Here is a 15916-nt window from a genome sequence, read left to right as displayed (position 1 = left end):
GGTAAAGAATTTAGAACAATTACTCTAAATCAGAGTATTAATGCCAGAAAAATCCACCACGACTCTAAACTGCTAATGCATTCCCTAATGCATTGTCAAAACTAATCTCTCCTCTTTGGAGGAAGTAATTACAGAGATTCAGCAAGTCCTACAGTTTCACTTCACTTCAACTCAAACTCAATTAAATTGTAATATTTTATCTTGAAAGGTACATCTGGTATAATCTCTCTCCTTCCTCCCTACCTGGTTGCTTTTGTGGAAAGGGGGACATTTTAAGGACAACAAGGTAGTTTTTACTTTCTTCTATCTTCCAAGGCCAAAGCCACCAGTTAGAATATATTTCTTTGTATCTGTCTTCTCAGGAAGGCATCTTCCCCATATGAGATATGAGACTATGGCCTGGCCTTGGGCTGTGTAGAAGAACCATTCTATCTCAGAATCCTTATCTAGATATCCAACCACCCTCTAGACATCACCAACTAGATACAGAGAATAAACACCACTCCAACACCACCATTCATGGAGTGTCAGCCACACATGACTTGCTCTGTCTTGTTTACTGTCTAGAGTTGTTCTTCCAAGTCAATACTGATAAGCTCATTGTCTGGAAAACCTGGAGACCAGTTAGAGATTACAGATTCCCCCAGAGCACAGCACATCCATAGTAAAACCAGAATGAAAAAGTGAGTTGGTCAAACTACTGCATCTCAGCTGTGTCCCCTGGCACTCAATATGTCCAAATCCAGAGACTTGGTCTTCTCCAGGAAGTTCTCCCTGCTGTGGCCTGAGACCTGGTGCCAAAGTCATTACCCACACAGCCATGCATGCAGAGTCCTGATGGCTTTCTGGTGTCTTCCTAACCAAGTCCTGCTATCTTCACCTCCAAATGGCTTTCAAACCATCCTCCCACGTCCCTGTCATCCCTCATTCCTCACCAGACTATGTTCATATTGTTTTACATGATGTCTTTTACACAGAGATGTCTCCAACGACATTGACTGGAATGAGGCATTCTTTCAATGCCTTTATAACAATTTCTGACTGTCCCCATCTCAGTCCAGCTGTTGTAATCTGTTCAGAAGAATTAGTCTAGGATGTAGGCTCCCTATACTGTAGGCTTCTCTGGGTTCCCATGGGTCTTAACTCATTAATTGGACCTTGAGGCCTTCACCCTCTGACCCAAGTCCACTGCTTCAGCCACAAGGTCATGGCTATCTTTCTGGGACACATGTTACATGGATTCAGGTGAGGTTATGTTTCTCTTAGCATGCCAAGCACCAGAGGTGTACCTTTATTCTCTCTGTTAGCCCTGCCTGGAGTGCCTTTCTCTTCCCCAGGCCAAAGCCGCCTCTCCAGCCTTCACAGACTCACCCCTACCAAGCTAGCTGCTTCTTCCTCCTTCTTCCTTGAAGTTGTGTTATAATGTTCTATAGTGACTCTGTCTACGCTTGGGTTTCCTCTCACAGATAGTGGAAGTGAGTCTGTTCATTCACAAATTATTTCTGTAATTATTGAGTGCCTACCATGTCCCAGGCAAGGGGGCTTGGAGCTAAGGACAGATGCTACACTAAGCAAAACTGTCACACACATGTCCCTCTCCAAGCTTATTGTTTAAGAGGACAGAGATTAATTTAATCAGAGGAAAATCTAAAATGGGAGTTCACTGGCAAAGAAGAAGAGAAGAAAACCCCTCCATGAAGAGGGCAAAGTGAGAAATGGAGGATGAAGGTGTGGCAGAAGGAAAGGCAAATGTTGACAGCTGGGAAGACAGTGTTTCTGGATGATGTTCAGGGAGGTGGGCGGGGCCAGTCTTGCAGGGCCCTTCAGGGTTCCAGTGCTCATCCTGAAGGCACAATGAGGCCTCTGAGACACAAGCACACTGCAGAGGCTCTGGCCGCTGTATGAGATGCCAAGGAGTCAAAAATGGGGGCCAAAGGTCCCATTAGGTGAAGCACTAATGGCTGTTGGACTTACTCTGGCAGTGGAACTGAAGAGCAAGTGATAATAAGTGTGTCTGGATCCTCTGGCTCCCAAAGGTTTAGAGTTTATTTTACCTAATCCCCAAAAAAGCTGCAGATACTCCAAAACAAACACAGATACAGACTTGGATATTAACTCTAAAAGAAAATATACCAAGTACCCATTAAAGAAGAAAGAAAGAAAGAAAGAAAGAAAGAAAGAAAGAAAGAAAGGAAGGAAGGAAGGAAGGAAGGAAGGAAGGAAGGAAGGAAAGAAAAAAGAAAGGGAAGAAGAAAGGAAAGCAATGGAAAATTACTAAATAAAGAGGAAAATATACAATCTTTTCAACAAATATTATTTGATAGACTTCAAATATGTTTGAATTATCACAGTTTTGAGGCTTGGGAAACAAAGACATATAAAATGTTTTAAGTTACATGATAATTATAAATATATATTAAATTATATAATATATCATATATATACATATAATAATAAACAATAAATAATAATGCCTGTGCTGGTTAGTTTTGTCAGTTCAACACAAACAAGACTTGTCTAGGAAGAGGGACTCTCGGCTGAGGAATTGCGTCTCTTAGGCTTTCCAGTGGACATCTCTGGAGGGCATTTCCTTGATTGATGAGAGGTGTGGGAGGGCCTAGCCCACTGTGGTCCTGGCTGGCATAAGAACACAAGCTGAGCAAGCCAGCAAGCAGCTTTCCTCCATGCTTCCTGCCTCTGCTCTTTCTTAAGTTCCTACCCAGGCTTCTCTCACCAATGGGCTGTAGTCAGGACATGTAAGCCAAATAAACCGTTTCTACCTCCAAGTTGGTTTGGTCAGTGTTTTATCACAGGGACAGAGATCGTGTTTTACAATTGTTGCAGACATTTTATATCAAATCATATAAATATAATTTTAAGTAGTACATTTATTAAACAATATGCACAACACTTAGAAGAAAAACACACACTAAAATTCACTCAAAAAGAAAAACAAGACAAATGTTCTCCTTATCACTGTTTTCAAGCTAGATAACGTTACCAAAGTAATAAAGCAAACAGAGATGCACATGTCCTCTTGCAGGCAGGACAACCATGACGATGCTGAGCCAGATAAAATAAAAGTAACAGGAGGCTACATGGTGAACTCAAAAGGAAAGATGTTCTGCAAAGTGGACGAAAGCCTTAGAAGTTAGACACATCCCGGTTCTGGTTCTACAGCTACAAGACACGGCACCGTGGTCTTCGTCAACCTCGCTGGCTGTGCGTGTCATGTGACTACAGGAAGGCTGCTTCTCGTGGTTATTGTGAGCACTGGGTCTAACAGGGTCAAAGGCTCAGCAAAGCATCTGGCATGCAGCAGTCGCTCTAGTTTCAGTCATCGCACTGGGCTCTGGAGTCAGCACTCTGCCGTTTAACAGCAATATTAGGATGCAGGAGCTATGTAACGTGGGCCACATTCATCTCCTCTACTAGCAATCAGTCAGAACATCTAACGAGCTAAGGGCCTTGGCTACCAATGCACAAGTGAAAGCGGGACATGCAGAGTGTGCTAAGAGCCGTGCGCAAAGAATATTACATGCTTTAGAAGAGAAAAAAGAAAGGCCTAATGTATCCAATTCAGAGCCAAATGCCTGCAAAGTTAGTGAACTAACGGTTAAAAATTGCAAAGCAAATAAAACTCGAACAGGCCTTCTGAGTCCAGCATGCAAGTACACAAGACGTGTAAATGTCAAATCTGAAGGAGGCATACAGATTTCAGGGAGTGTAAAACTCCATTCACTTCCAGCAAATAGGTTTCTGCCTACTGGCTTCTCGCTCAGTGCTCATTCTGCAATTGTGATTTGAATCTATCTAGAATATTAATAAATACATTGCAGAAGAAAAGCAATGAGGGAGGGCTAATCCCACTGCACAAGAGAACATGTTCTCATTAAAGCCATGGTTTAAAATGTGCTTTCTTGACCAGAATGAAACAGAACCAAGCTGGATATGGTGGTGCATATCTGTAATCGGTAGGCTGAGGCACGAGGATTGCTGGTTCCAGACCAGGTTATGCTACAGAATGAGACTTTGACTGAAGAAACAAAACAACAAACAAACAGAAACAAAACACCCACTAAAATAATATAAAACAAAAGAAAATAAAACAAAAGAAAATAAAACAGAATCGACAACAACAGCAAACAGGACCCTGCTCTCCATAAATATATATGAATGTCATATATGACTGTTTATCACAAAGGAATACAGACACTATTAAAATGCCATTGTGGTAATGAGCTCTTGAGTCTTAATATACCTATATCCTAAAATGATGTTCAGAGAGCCAGGTGTGGTGATACACACCGCTCGTCTCAACCCTTGGGAGACAGAGACAGTGGAAGGCTACGCACTCGAGATCAGCTTGGTCTAAATTGTGAGTTCCAGGCTACATAGTCAGAGCCCCATGTCAAAAACTAAGATCCAACAAGAACAAAAAGATGAAGTTCTTGTTAACAAGACGAAGAGGCATCAGTCAAACAAACACAGAAAAGTCAAACTATAAATATGTGGAGCACGGCGTCCGCGTACACTCGTGCCCATGCATGTGTGTGCACATGTGTGCGCTTGTGTGCGCACACACACAAATAGTAAACTAAAAGGGTTTTTTTGTTTGTTTGTTTGTTTGTTTTAATTGGGGGTGGAGCGTTGGCTCAGCAGTTAAGAGCACTGGCTGCTCTTGGAGAGGATCTGGGTTTGGTTCCCAGAACCCACATGCTGCCTCCAACTATCTGTGACTACAGTTTCAGGAGATCCTATGCCCTCTTCTGGTTTCTGTGGGCCCTGAACATACACGCTGTATAATACATATGGAGGCAAAACATCCATCCACATAAAATAAGATAAAATAGCTTTGAATGTTGAGAGAAACTATTCAGGCAATGCGTTCATATCTGTTACGCACATTTCACATATAAAACTAATAGCAGCTAAAAAAATAATAATAATCTAGGCCCCAAATGAATCAATATAAAGAAAGAAAATTTCTTTATATTCAATATAAAAAATTTCAATATAAAAGAAAATTTTAAGTTTGAACATGCTAGAAAATCAACTGAAATAAAAGTTAGGTGTCATTTTACACCAATAATAATTATGATATTATAACTGTCATCCATTTTGTTTGCCTGTTTTGAAAAACAGTCTCACTATGTAGCCCAGGCTGGTCTCAACTTGGAGTCCTCCTGCCTCAGCCTCCTGACTGCTGGGGTTACAGACATGTGCCCTCATGTCTGCTGTTCTAATTTGCTTCTCTGATGCTGTAATGAAACACTGACCAAAAGTACCAAAAGGGAGGAAAGGGTTCCCTTTTTTGGCTTACAGCTTACAGTCCATCACCAAGGGAAGCCAGGGCAGAGGCTCAAAGCAGGAACGTGGAGGCAGGAACTAGAGCAGAGCCATAAAGGAATGCTGCCTACTGGATTGCCTTTAAGTTGATTCCAGATCCAATCAACTTGACAACCAAGATCAGCCACCTCACCTGGCTATCACCGTCATTCCCATTGACCATCTCTTTCTTACACTACTATATTCTGGCTAAGAGAGGCTAAATCAAAGCAACATGCAAAAATTATCATGCTAAGAAGAAAAACATCACAGATGTTTGGAACACTTGATAAGAGGCAGGTATTTCTACAGTTGGCCCAGAGATTCTCCCGCCTGAGAATGTATCCCAAGAGAATCATTTAAAAGAAAGAAAAAGAAAAAGAAAAAAACAACCCACGAACACAAAGACAACACTTTATAGCAGATGGAAAACGATAAACATCTGAAATGTTTTATAGTAGAGACAGTCACACAGAAGGACATATGAACCCACACAGCCATAAGTATGAAATCTAAGTACATGTAATTAGTTATGATAACTTCATAACTTTAAAAGGAAATTATATCTATACTATCAAACTAACTTAGAAAAAAGTATAAATATTGGGAAGAATACAACTGTGATGGAGCTAGGTTTAAAGGCTTTCTTAAAGATTTGTTGCTTTTATGTACCTGGATGGGTACCACATGGGTGCCTGGTGCTGGAGGAGGCTAGAGGTTGGTGACTCCTTGGAACCAGAATTTCAGACAGTTAAGAGCTGCCGTGGGGGTGGTAGGAAGCAAACTCATGTCCTCTGCAAAGACAGCAAGTGCTTCTAACTGCTGAGCCATCTCTCCAGCCTCACGTACATAAAGTAGTAAGAGGTTTTCCTAGCATTTTAATAAAAAATTAAAAGTGAAGAATTATACATTTAAAATGAAACTTCTAAATATGGTTAATGCTTTGTGTGTATTTGTAAGTGTATATGATTTACTCCCCTGTGTACATGTGTGCTTGCGTGTGTAGATGTGTGTGTGTGTGTGTGTGTGTGTGTGTGTGTGTACAGATGGCAGAGAGAAATGTTGGGGGTGCTCTTGCTCTGCTGTTCTTTGTCTTGAGGTATGTGGAGGCAGGCTGGCAGCCGGCAGGACACATCAGTCCTCCAGTCTCTATCCCTCAGTCTCTGGTGTTACAGGCATGCATTGTGATCACTACTGGCTTTTTATGTGGTGCTGGGGATTTGAACTCAGCACCTCATGCTTGAGAGCAAATGTTCTTACCCCTGAGCCACCTCTTTAGCTCCAAGGTTGTCTATTCTTTGTTTGTTTGTTTGTTTGTTTGTTTAGGCTTCTACACAGCCCTGGCTGTCCTGGAACTTACTATGTAGATAAGGCTGGCCTCAAACTCACAGAAAGCTTCCTGCCTCTGCCTCCAGAGTGCTGGGATTAAAGGTGCGCACCACCATGTCTGACTCAAGATGGTTGATTTTTAAAAATAATTCCATCCTTTAAAAAGGTGTTCCTCGAGATTTTATCTATGGGAGCCTTGCTAACAAAGAAGGTGGTAGTTACTGTATTTTAGCCAGAACTTTCCACTCTCTGGTGACACCCAGAATAATCTCATGTGACAATTCATTAAATGACTAACACCAGCCATGGACAGTGTAGAGAGGAAAGTGTGCCCTTCCAGAAGGGATCTATAAAATCTGGAGTGTACTGGGGCCCGAGGGAGAAAGGCAGAAGGTTCCAGAAACTGGCCTTGCACTCACTGTCCTGCTCCCTATAAGCTGGCCTTCTCTGGAGTACTTTATCCAAAATAAAATGAAGCTAAAACATGTTTCAGCTAAAACTGCTTGTAGGATGGCAAAAAACATGTGATGGAGTTAGCAGCTCTTTGGGCCTCAGTTTCCCTAACAGTAAGATGAGAGCAAAAAAATCCCTGCCTCTTAGTTTCCTGGGAGAAGATTAAATCTGAGTTGATTAGAGCCTGAAAAATGCTAGGGAGAATTTATTGAGATGACATTAAAAGGAGTAGGGTGAAATATTGCATGGCTTTGTTTACGTGAGGCGCTTAGAGAAGGCACAAGTCACAGGAACAGGAAGTGGAATGGCGACTGCAAGGGGCTTGGGGAGGGGCATGGGCAGTGGGAGTCTTGTAAGTGTGGAGACGCAACTGAGGAAGATGAAAAGGTTCTGTGGACAGATGGTGGTGACGGCTGTGGAATACAGCAAGACTGGACTTAGGGCCACTGAACCACATGCTGGAAATTATTAACATGGTAAAGTGAATGCCTTATATATAATGTTATAACATTGTATATGTCACCACGTAACAAATTAATAAATACCAACAAAAGACAAGAGATAGACATAAACACAAAAAAAGTAAGGAAAGGGACATTTTAGAGCAAGTTTTTCTTACCTTACCCACTGCTTTAAGAGACCAGTGCAATGATATACCAGCATATACGAGCCATAGAGACAAGGGATGCGTGTCCACGAGGAGGAGGGAAGGACACAGAGCTTGCTCTTCTAGACACACCCCTCTGAACACATTCATTACTTTTTGGCCATCATGAAGCATTCTGGTCATAGGTTGCTTTTATACAATTATCTCGGCAACTCCCCTGCGAACTGTTTTACAATGTCATCCATCCGTTCATCCCTAAGTACTCATTCGGGGCCCATTAGTGCCAGGCACCATTGTAAGTGTAAGCATGTAACTTACAGTGTATGTGCAGGCTTATGTGTGCACTCATAGACATTACCCCCAGGCAGAGACGCTGGCTCTTGAGGCCTCTACTCCAGGGATCTTGATGGCTGATACCTAGGCAACACTCACTGTGTGCCAGGTGCCATTCTGGGCACACTGTAAATACGGTTTAGTTCCTGTACTCTTCTCGAACATATTCAGGGCAACTATGATGGCCCTGTGTTGCATGGTAGCGGGTGGGGATCAGGCCCGGTGAGGCCATGGAACCTGTGCACGCCTAGCAGAGCCAGGAGGAACAGCTGTGGCTCGCACTGGGATATCAGTGAACTCAGGAGAAGAACAGACTGAGGCAGGAACAGGGAGGCTGCAGCCTCTGTCCAGGAGGGCAGGGCTGGGTTATGGACTTTGTGGTGACAGCAGATTAGAAAGAGGGAGCTCTGGTGTCTTGAAAAGAGGAACCGATCTATTTGGGTGGCTTCCTGGGTGTGAGGGGAAAGGCAATGTCAAGAGTTCAGGCCTGGGGCACCTTCCAGACCCACTGTCACTAACAGGGATAGGGCGGGGCGGCAGGAAGGAGACAGACTTGGGCACACGCTGCCTCTGCTTCCCTCTCTCATGCACAAACACTGGCTGGAAATGCAGTGTTCACACACAGACCCCAGCAGCCTACCTTTGTCCTGCTCTGCAGCCTCACTCAGTTCAGGAAGCTTGAACCCCACCAGGTTCTGGTTTCTCATCAGGATGTGTTCCTTGGTGAGAGGAAGAAGGGGTACAGTTCAGCTGATAACACCAGGCTAGACTCTTCTCTTTGTTCCCTAGTGGCTCTGCTACCACTCAGCCTTAGATAGGTTCCCCAGGACAGTGGCCAGGGTGGATGACTTGGCATGGGATGGTACAGTGTGGTCAGAGGGGAATAGGGTCCTCTCCCAGCCTATAAAAGGGCCTGAAATCCCACCATTTGTGCCACGCTGGTGGGGTCAAGACATGACCTGCTTGCTAAAGAAGTGTTGGGTCTCAGGGGAAGTGAACTGCCTGGCCTTGCTGTGGAGAAGTGTCTAGGGACTGCACAGTCTTTAGGGACTGAAAACTTTGGGGACAGTAAGGTCCCCTGGATATGCATGCAGCTGCTTCCAGAAACAATTCTTGATGGTCTCACTACTGGCAGCAGCTCCCTACCCTGCCCTTCGGTGTAAGTGACAGCCCTTCCCCCAGTGGCCTTTGTGGCATCACTAGACAAATGAAGCCAGAGTCGCTTCGTGGGGGACTGAGCAGGCAGAGCTAGGTTGAGGGTGTTGGTGGACTCAGCAGACTGCCCTTGCTGCAAGCCAGTCTGTGTCAGACTAGGGCCCTCTAGTGGGTGCCTGGGTTCTCTCCTGGCCCCTGGTGCCATCCAAGGGTTTTTAGCCTCCCAAGTGACAGAAGCCACTTGAGTGACTGACTGGCCTCTGGGCAAAAGGAAAGAGCCAACAGAGAGTGCTCAGGATCCAAACAGAACCCAGGTCATGCCCTTGCCACATACTTAGCAAGCCAGAGGTCCACAGCCCCTCAGCTGTTAGCACACTGGACCGAGTGCAAAGCAGGTTTCATGTGCCAGGGAAGCTGGTGGCTTGAGTTGCAGGCTCTGCAACTTCCTTTGCTGGGTGAGAGCGACCTGCAGGGGTGTGGGGAGTTCTGAGCCAGTGGCTTACTCCCCCAGGCTGTGAAGTCCATGAAGGCAAACTTCCCAGTTGTCTGCCCCCTTCATCTCCACTTGTGGGTTGTAGCCCACTGTAGAAGGCTCTGCCTGGCCTTATGCTAAGCTACCAGGTACCCTGGGCTCTGGATTGGAGGATGGGAGTTTTATGTGAATTGTTCATCTTCCTAAGACTCCAACTCATAACATCATAGAAGATCCAGATTTTCTATCTATCTATCTATCTATCTATCTATCTATCTATCTATCTATCTATCTATCTATCTATCTATCATGTATCTATCATCTATCTGTGTATCATCTATCTCTGTCTATCTCTGAATGGCTACAAACTTACTATATAGCTGAACATGACATCCTCCTGCCTCTCCCTCTTGGGTCCTGGGGTTATGGGCCTGAGCTGCCAACACACATGGTTTTGTGTGACTCTACCACCTGGCCCTCTTCCTCACTGGAGTTCTCTGAACAGCACGGTGGCCTGTTACACTGTGTCCTTGCTAGCACAGATGCTCTCATTTGAGCTGGAGGCTTCAGGCCCACTTCTTCCTCACCCTGACCCCCTCAGCAGAAGAGCCAGGGGACTTTGTCCTACTCCAGCCCTTAATCTACAGGCTTCCAATCTCCTTGACCTAGATTGAGGTTGGCCACCAGAGAGAGAAGAGACTGGATCAGAACCTTTTTATCCACTCTAGTCTCCTCTTTGCCCCTCCATATCTGCACATTCTCAATCACTCATTGTATAGCAGCCCCCTGACTGACCACCGTTCCTAGTCTGATGGACAATGAACATGGGGACATCATGGACACTGGAAGAAATTCACTAAGGAGGAGCAGCCCCTTTGGACGTTGTCATAGTGGTACTTGGGTCTAAGACCCTCGGTTAACAGGTACCAGAAAGGCAGGATGGATATTACAAAAGAAAGGCCTTCTTATCCTGGTCTTTCCCAATTCTAGGCATGACCAGATGCTCCATCAGAGATTCCGCTCACCAATTCTAGCCGGAGGAGCAAGACAGCCCAGGATCGGGGTCCATGTGGCCAACTCCCCCTGAAGCGCGGCTAAGCATGACCACTGCATCTCAGGCTGGCATGTGTTTATTAACAGAAACTAAAGGCACCTGAAGCTGGTACTATGGAAGTGACACCGATGAGACTGGCTTCAGGAGCAAGAAGTTTGAGGCTCCATGAAATCATAGCTGCCCTGTCCCAGAGCCCAGCCTGAGTGCAAAAGTCTGTGGTTCAAGGGGACCCTGGCATGCGCACCCTCTGCAGCGGGGTGCAGCGGGGTGCAGCGGGGTGCAGCGGGGCGGGAACCCACCTCCCGGAGCTTCGTCAGCTTCTGCATGCGCACAGGCTGTACTTGTATCTGCAAGTCTTTAAGCCCAGGTGGCTTGGCTGGCTTGGCTTTGCCTGGAAACCGCTTCTCTTCTTCTGCCAGAGGCAGCTTGGCAAGCACCTTCTGCAGCAGGGGACCAGGCTCTTCAGGGCTACTGTCCCAGGAGACCCCCCGAATCAGGGGGGACCGGGACACAGGGGACCGCAGCTCAGCTTTGGAGCCAGCCTTGGGTCCCACAGGCTCTCCAGCAGAGCCCTGCCCCTGGGAATGAGGGGAGACCGTTCCTCCTGAGCCCTGGGCTGCAGTTCTGGGCAAAGGGTTGCCTTCCCTGGCCGTTTTCAGGAGCTGCCTCCCCAGCTCCGGCTCGGCAGGGCCAGGCTGGGGGCTGTTGAGCGCCATTTTCCCGCTGATGCTTGCTCCAGAAGCCTGAGCCATGGGCGTGGCCTCCGGGTGCTGAAGGGGATCAAAGTTTTCCTTTTGTTCTACTCTAAGTTCTTTGGATTTCTCCCCTGTGGGAGAGCGAGGAACCAGTCTGCCTTGAGACACTTTCCTCTGGTCATTCTGCTTCCGGTCAGCTAGCCCTTTGGAGACATTCTGAAAGACAAGGCAGAGTTGGGACCCTGTAGGTAGGCTGAGGAGACTCAGACCTTGACAAGGGGCCCATTTACGTATATACAAATGAGGCACGAACCATTTATATATATGCAAATAGGTACGATCTAGTCATGTATATGCAAATGAAGTAGGGTCCCAGCTTTCCTGAAACTTCTCTGGAGCTGAGAGGAGCGGCTGTGGTGTGAGACTGTGGCTGGATTTGGGGGGTGCAGGATCACCCTATTAGGGTCTGCCTTAACTTCTTTTCCTCTCAGACTTCCACCTCATAAGACAGAGGGGTCTTCTGCTTGCCCCGGCACCCACCCTTCACTCACATCTAGGCTGCCCAGGGGCCAGCCTCCACTTCTGAGAACACATTCCCTACATCCAAATCAAAGTGAGCAAAGCACAAACTCACAGGCTCTCCATGGCACGGTGAGGAGATGTCCGCCTCATGCCCCTTTTCCTGAGGAAAAAAAATGCACAGGTCAGTAGCAGCGGAAAGAGGTCCGCTCCCTTCTGAAGCTTAGCAGGGTGTAAATGCTCCCCTCCACCTCCCTCACCCAGGGGTTACAGAGGGTCCAGGCGTGCTAGGGACAAGAGACCTACTGGCTTGGAAATGTCACGCAGGTGTGGTGTTACCTGTGGCAGCGCTCCCGGCAAAGGGGACTGTGGGCCACTGCATGTGTCCAACCCTGCAATGGGCCAGTGCAGGTGAGTGATGCCGATCACCTAGTCCTGCACTTGTCACTTTAACAACAACATCAACACACACAGACACACACACACACACACAAACGCGCGCGCGCGCACACACGCTCTAAGGTCTGGCAGCCCAAACCACCCTTGTTGCTCACATGCCAGCAGTGAATCACCATAGAAACCAAATAAGGAAACTGAGTCTGGGTGGGGGTGGGGGAACTTTGAGGTAGCCTTCCTGATAGTCGGGAAGCATCTGTGAATGTCGGATCCTAGGCTTGTCCTCCAGCGCTGACAAGGGCAGGCTGCCCATTGTCCCACTGTGGTACACCTCCGTTGCCTTAGGGTGTGGTTCTGGACACCACCCAGAAAGGAAGACCAAAATGTAGATTGGGCTTGAAGATGTAGCTCAGAGGGAGAGTGCTTACCTAGTGTGTGTGAGGACCAAGGTTCAACCCCTAGCACCAGAAGAACACACACACACACACGCACACACACACACACACACACACACACACAAATAAAAAACTCATAGTGGTACAAACAAGAGGATTCAAAATAAGCTGTGATGACCTCTCTGAGCAAAGAGCAGCCACATGGCCCCCTTCCCATGACCTGAGCCCTTTCCTCACTCGCAATGTCTCTTGCTGCCTGTCTTACTAGTCCCTATCCTCAGAGCCTGTAATTCTGCCCCCCGACTCTGTGTGTGGGGGGGGGGTCAGCCTCACCTGGTGGTGTGGAGATGGTGAGCGAGCAGCTTCTAGAGGGTGTAGGAGATGCCCCAAGGCTGTGGTTTGGGGAAACAGCTGTGGAAGCAAACATCAACTGGCTGGCATTCATGAAGCACTAGGACTTCTGCCACCAAACAGAGCATCCTCTCAGGGAGATTCCAACCCTGGGAACCCAGACTGCCTTGTCAGGTCAGGGGCTGCTTCCAGAGAGCCATAAAAGATTCCTATTACAACCCAACTTTTGCTACAGCCAGCCCAGCAGAGGGGCCCTCAGATAATTTCCAGTATATGGAGTCACATTCCTTAGCCTACTGGGCCTGACCTCAGAGAACTTTCCAGAAACTGAGGACCAGGCATTGCTCGACAGAAAGAAAAAGCATGCCATAGGACCTCTCTGATTTCAAACACTCTTCTTGTTCTCCAAAATCTGCTTCATCTTTGCATTCAGGAAGAAGCAGGACCACAACACAGGGAGACAGAGGAGCCCTGTCTCTCCTCCAGACTACCTAGGTCTTTGGAGATCAGGGTGAAGGACCCCAGCATGGCCTCCTCAGACCTCTGCTGAGGAGATGCCCACCGCAGAGCTGGATCTTTATAGGGAGTATGGGATTGTTAAGCGACTGTGGTGCAGGGCTGTAAAGGGTCTATGCATATGGGAATTGGACAGGGTTTCTCTGCATTAGAGTTAAGGACCTAGAAGTTCATGAAGGACAGATGCAGAGACCAAGGCAAGAACACAGGCACCATGTGGAATGGCATTTGTCCACAATGGGGAAGTCCCAGCTAGTCACACATAGGGCCCAAAAGCAAAACACAGGAGAGTTCTCTGGGGGTGGAGTTAGGTGTTTTAGAACTCTGGAAGCTGAGCACAGTAGCTTCTGAAGGGGTCATCTCTGCAGGCTTAGGCCTTCTAGAACCTGGCAGCCAAGGGGACGGGCCACTCTCAGAAACAGGGTTCCACTGCAGCTGGAGCCTGGTCCTCCCTTCCCTCCCCTCAGCCCAGCCTCAGAGAGGCTCAGGGCAGCTACCTGCTCTGCTGCTGGTCCTGCCCTACCTGATGGGGAGTCTCCAGGGCTGCTCCTTGATTTCCTCCCGCGGCGGGTCAGGAATCGCTCACTCACCGACTTGGCTTCTTCCAGAAGCGCCAGGTTTTTCTTCTTGTCCTCTTCTGAGATGCTGATGTCTGGCAGCTGGTCATTTACTAGGTCAATGACATGCCCCGTGGGGTCTGCAGAGAGAGAATGAACTCAGCAGTGAGAGCCACCTCAGAACTCAGCCATTTGCAGATGTCAGGATGGGGGACATGGGGAGAAACAGTGGTTTCCTCAGTAGGCTCTCTGGCTTATAGCCTGTCAGAAAGCTTCATGAAGCCCACTTTGGTTCCCAGAACTACCCTATCTCTGCTCTAAAGGAAGGCTATCCAGGAGCCCTGACTCATGCTGTTTCTCCTGGGGTTTTCATTCTTCTGGTCTGTTTCTCTACAAGTTAGTTAGCCAATGTGTAGCTAGGGATGCAGCTCAGAGATGTCTCAAGCCCCAGCTGCAATCCCATGGTCACCTCTCCCTTTCTTTCTCCTGCTCATTCTTCCCCCAAACTGCCCCATCTCCAGGAGTGCCCTAGGTGAGCTGATTGGATGACACTATGTCCTTGCCAGATACTCAGAAAAATAAAAGTTGCTCCAGACAGCTCCTTCTTCCTCAGGTTCCATGTCTAAGACCTGACCCAGGCATAGCGTTTACTGCTAAGTGTCTCTGGGACCTATCTCCATTTCTATTCCTGCTCAGAAGCTCTTACTTGAACAATTATGTAAGCCCCATGAAAAGCCCCTGCCTTCAAGCTGGCCTCTCTGTCCCATGGTCTATTGTCTACAGAGCGAACTTTCTAGCAGCCACATCTGACCATGCCGTTCTCCTGCCACATCCGGTGAAAACTACTCAGAGTTCTTGGGGTTCATCTAAACTGGTCACCAATTTTGCTGGCCTTACATCCTCCTTCCAAGACCTTGTCTCAACTCTAGCCCTTCTGTAGCTCCCTCTGTATCCTTGTCCTGCCTCCATCCATGCCTCTTCCTGAAGTAGCTCTTCATTTTCATTGGAATCCCTCTGAATCACTCAGGAGGAGCTATCCATCCCCACTCACAACTCTGCTTCAAGAACCGAGGCTTAGTGGAAGTGGATCTCCCAACAAGCTTTGGTCCATCCAGCAATGCCATCTAAGCAGCCATAGGGACCAGACACTAATGACCATGTAAGGCTAGTGAGACGCAGTCTTGGGAACCAAGAGGGAAAAAGGGCTTCACAGATGAGACAGAAGCATGGAGGTGCAGCCAACCATTTGTTTCCATGAATGAAATGTCTTCCCAAGAAGAAAGCTCACACATGAAAGGAGATGAGAGATGGAATGGTACAATAACTAATAAATTCAGGCACTTAATTTATTAGGTAGTATCTGAGACCTGACACTCTAAAAGAGGAAGACAGTGATGGAGGAAGATGACAAGGAGAAGGGGTTGAGGAAGAGGAGAGAAGGGGGAGAATTTTATTACTTTGGAGTGAGCTAATATGAGTTGGGGCTCCATGGTTTTCAGTGGTCATGACACATACACACGGCACAACATTCGGTTACTACAGTACTGTGGTGGGTCCTGCTTCCCACTACGTCTCTTCTTCCACCTAGAATACCATCCCTCCCTCCTGTGTGTCCACCTAGTTAAGGGGAACTCAAATACCACTTCCCCTGGAATGTCTGCACGTCTTTCCTCTTCCCTGGGGAGAAGTGGAGCCCTTCTTACCTTGCACTCCTTCCTTTTCTCATGAAGGGCCTTTATCAACTCTATCTGCTCAC

The 15916-nt window shown here is 47.2% G+C and overlaps 1 protein-coding gene across 3 annotated transcripts in view; it reads right to left on the bottom strand.

Annotated features, from left to right (window-relative positions):
* Irag1 (inositol 1,4,5-triphosphate receptor associated 1) overlaps nucleotides 1-15916 on the bottom strand; it is a 105309-nt gene that overhangs the window by 39665 nt on the left and 49728 nt on the right. For all 3 annotated transcript variants that reach the window (XM_060367030.1, XM_060367031.1, XM_021627718.2), the window contains 6 exons: nucleotides 14127-14300; nucleotides 13070-13147; nucleotides 12285-12337; nucleotides 12061-12108; nucleotides 11031-11642; nucleotides 8691-8769 (listed from right to left, as the gene is read on the bottom strand). In XM_060367030.1, coding sequence (XP_060223013.1) covers nucleotides 8691-8769; nucleotides 11031-11642; nucleotides 12061-12108; nucleotides 12285-12337; nucleotides 13070-13147; nucleotides 14127-14300 — 1044 coding nt within the window. The remainder of the gene's footprint in view (nucleotides 1-8690; nucleotides 8770-11030; nucleotides 11643-12060; nucleotides 12109-12284; nucleotides 12338-13069; nucleotides 13148-14126; nucleotides 14301-15916) is intronic.

The sequence above is a fragment of the Meriones unguiculatus genome, chromosome 14, assembly GCF_030254825.1.
Source record: "Meriones unguiculatus strain TT.TT164.6M chromosome 14, Bangor_MerUng_6.1, whole genome shotgun sequence".
Taxonomy (NCBI): domain Eukaryota; kingdom Metazoa; phylum Chordata; class Mammalia; order Rodentia; family Muridae; genus Meriones; species Meriones unguiculatus.
The sequence above is the reverse complement of the archived record's forward strand: the minus strand, read 5'-3'. Positions and strand labels throughout refer to the sequence as shown.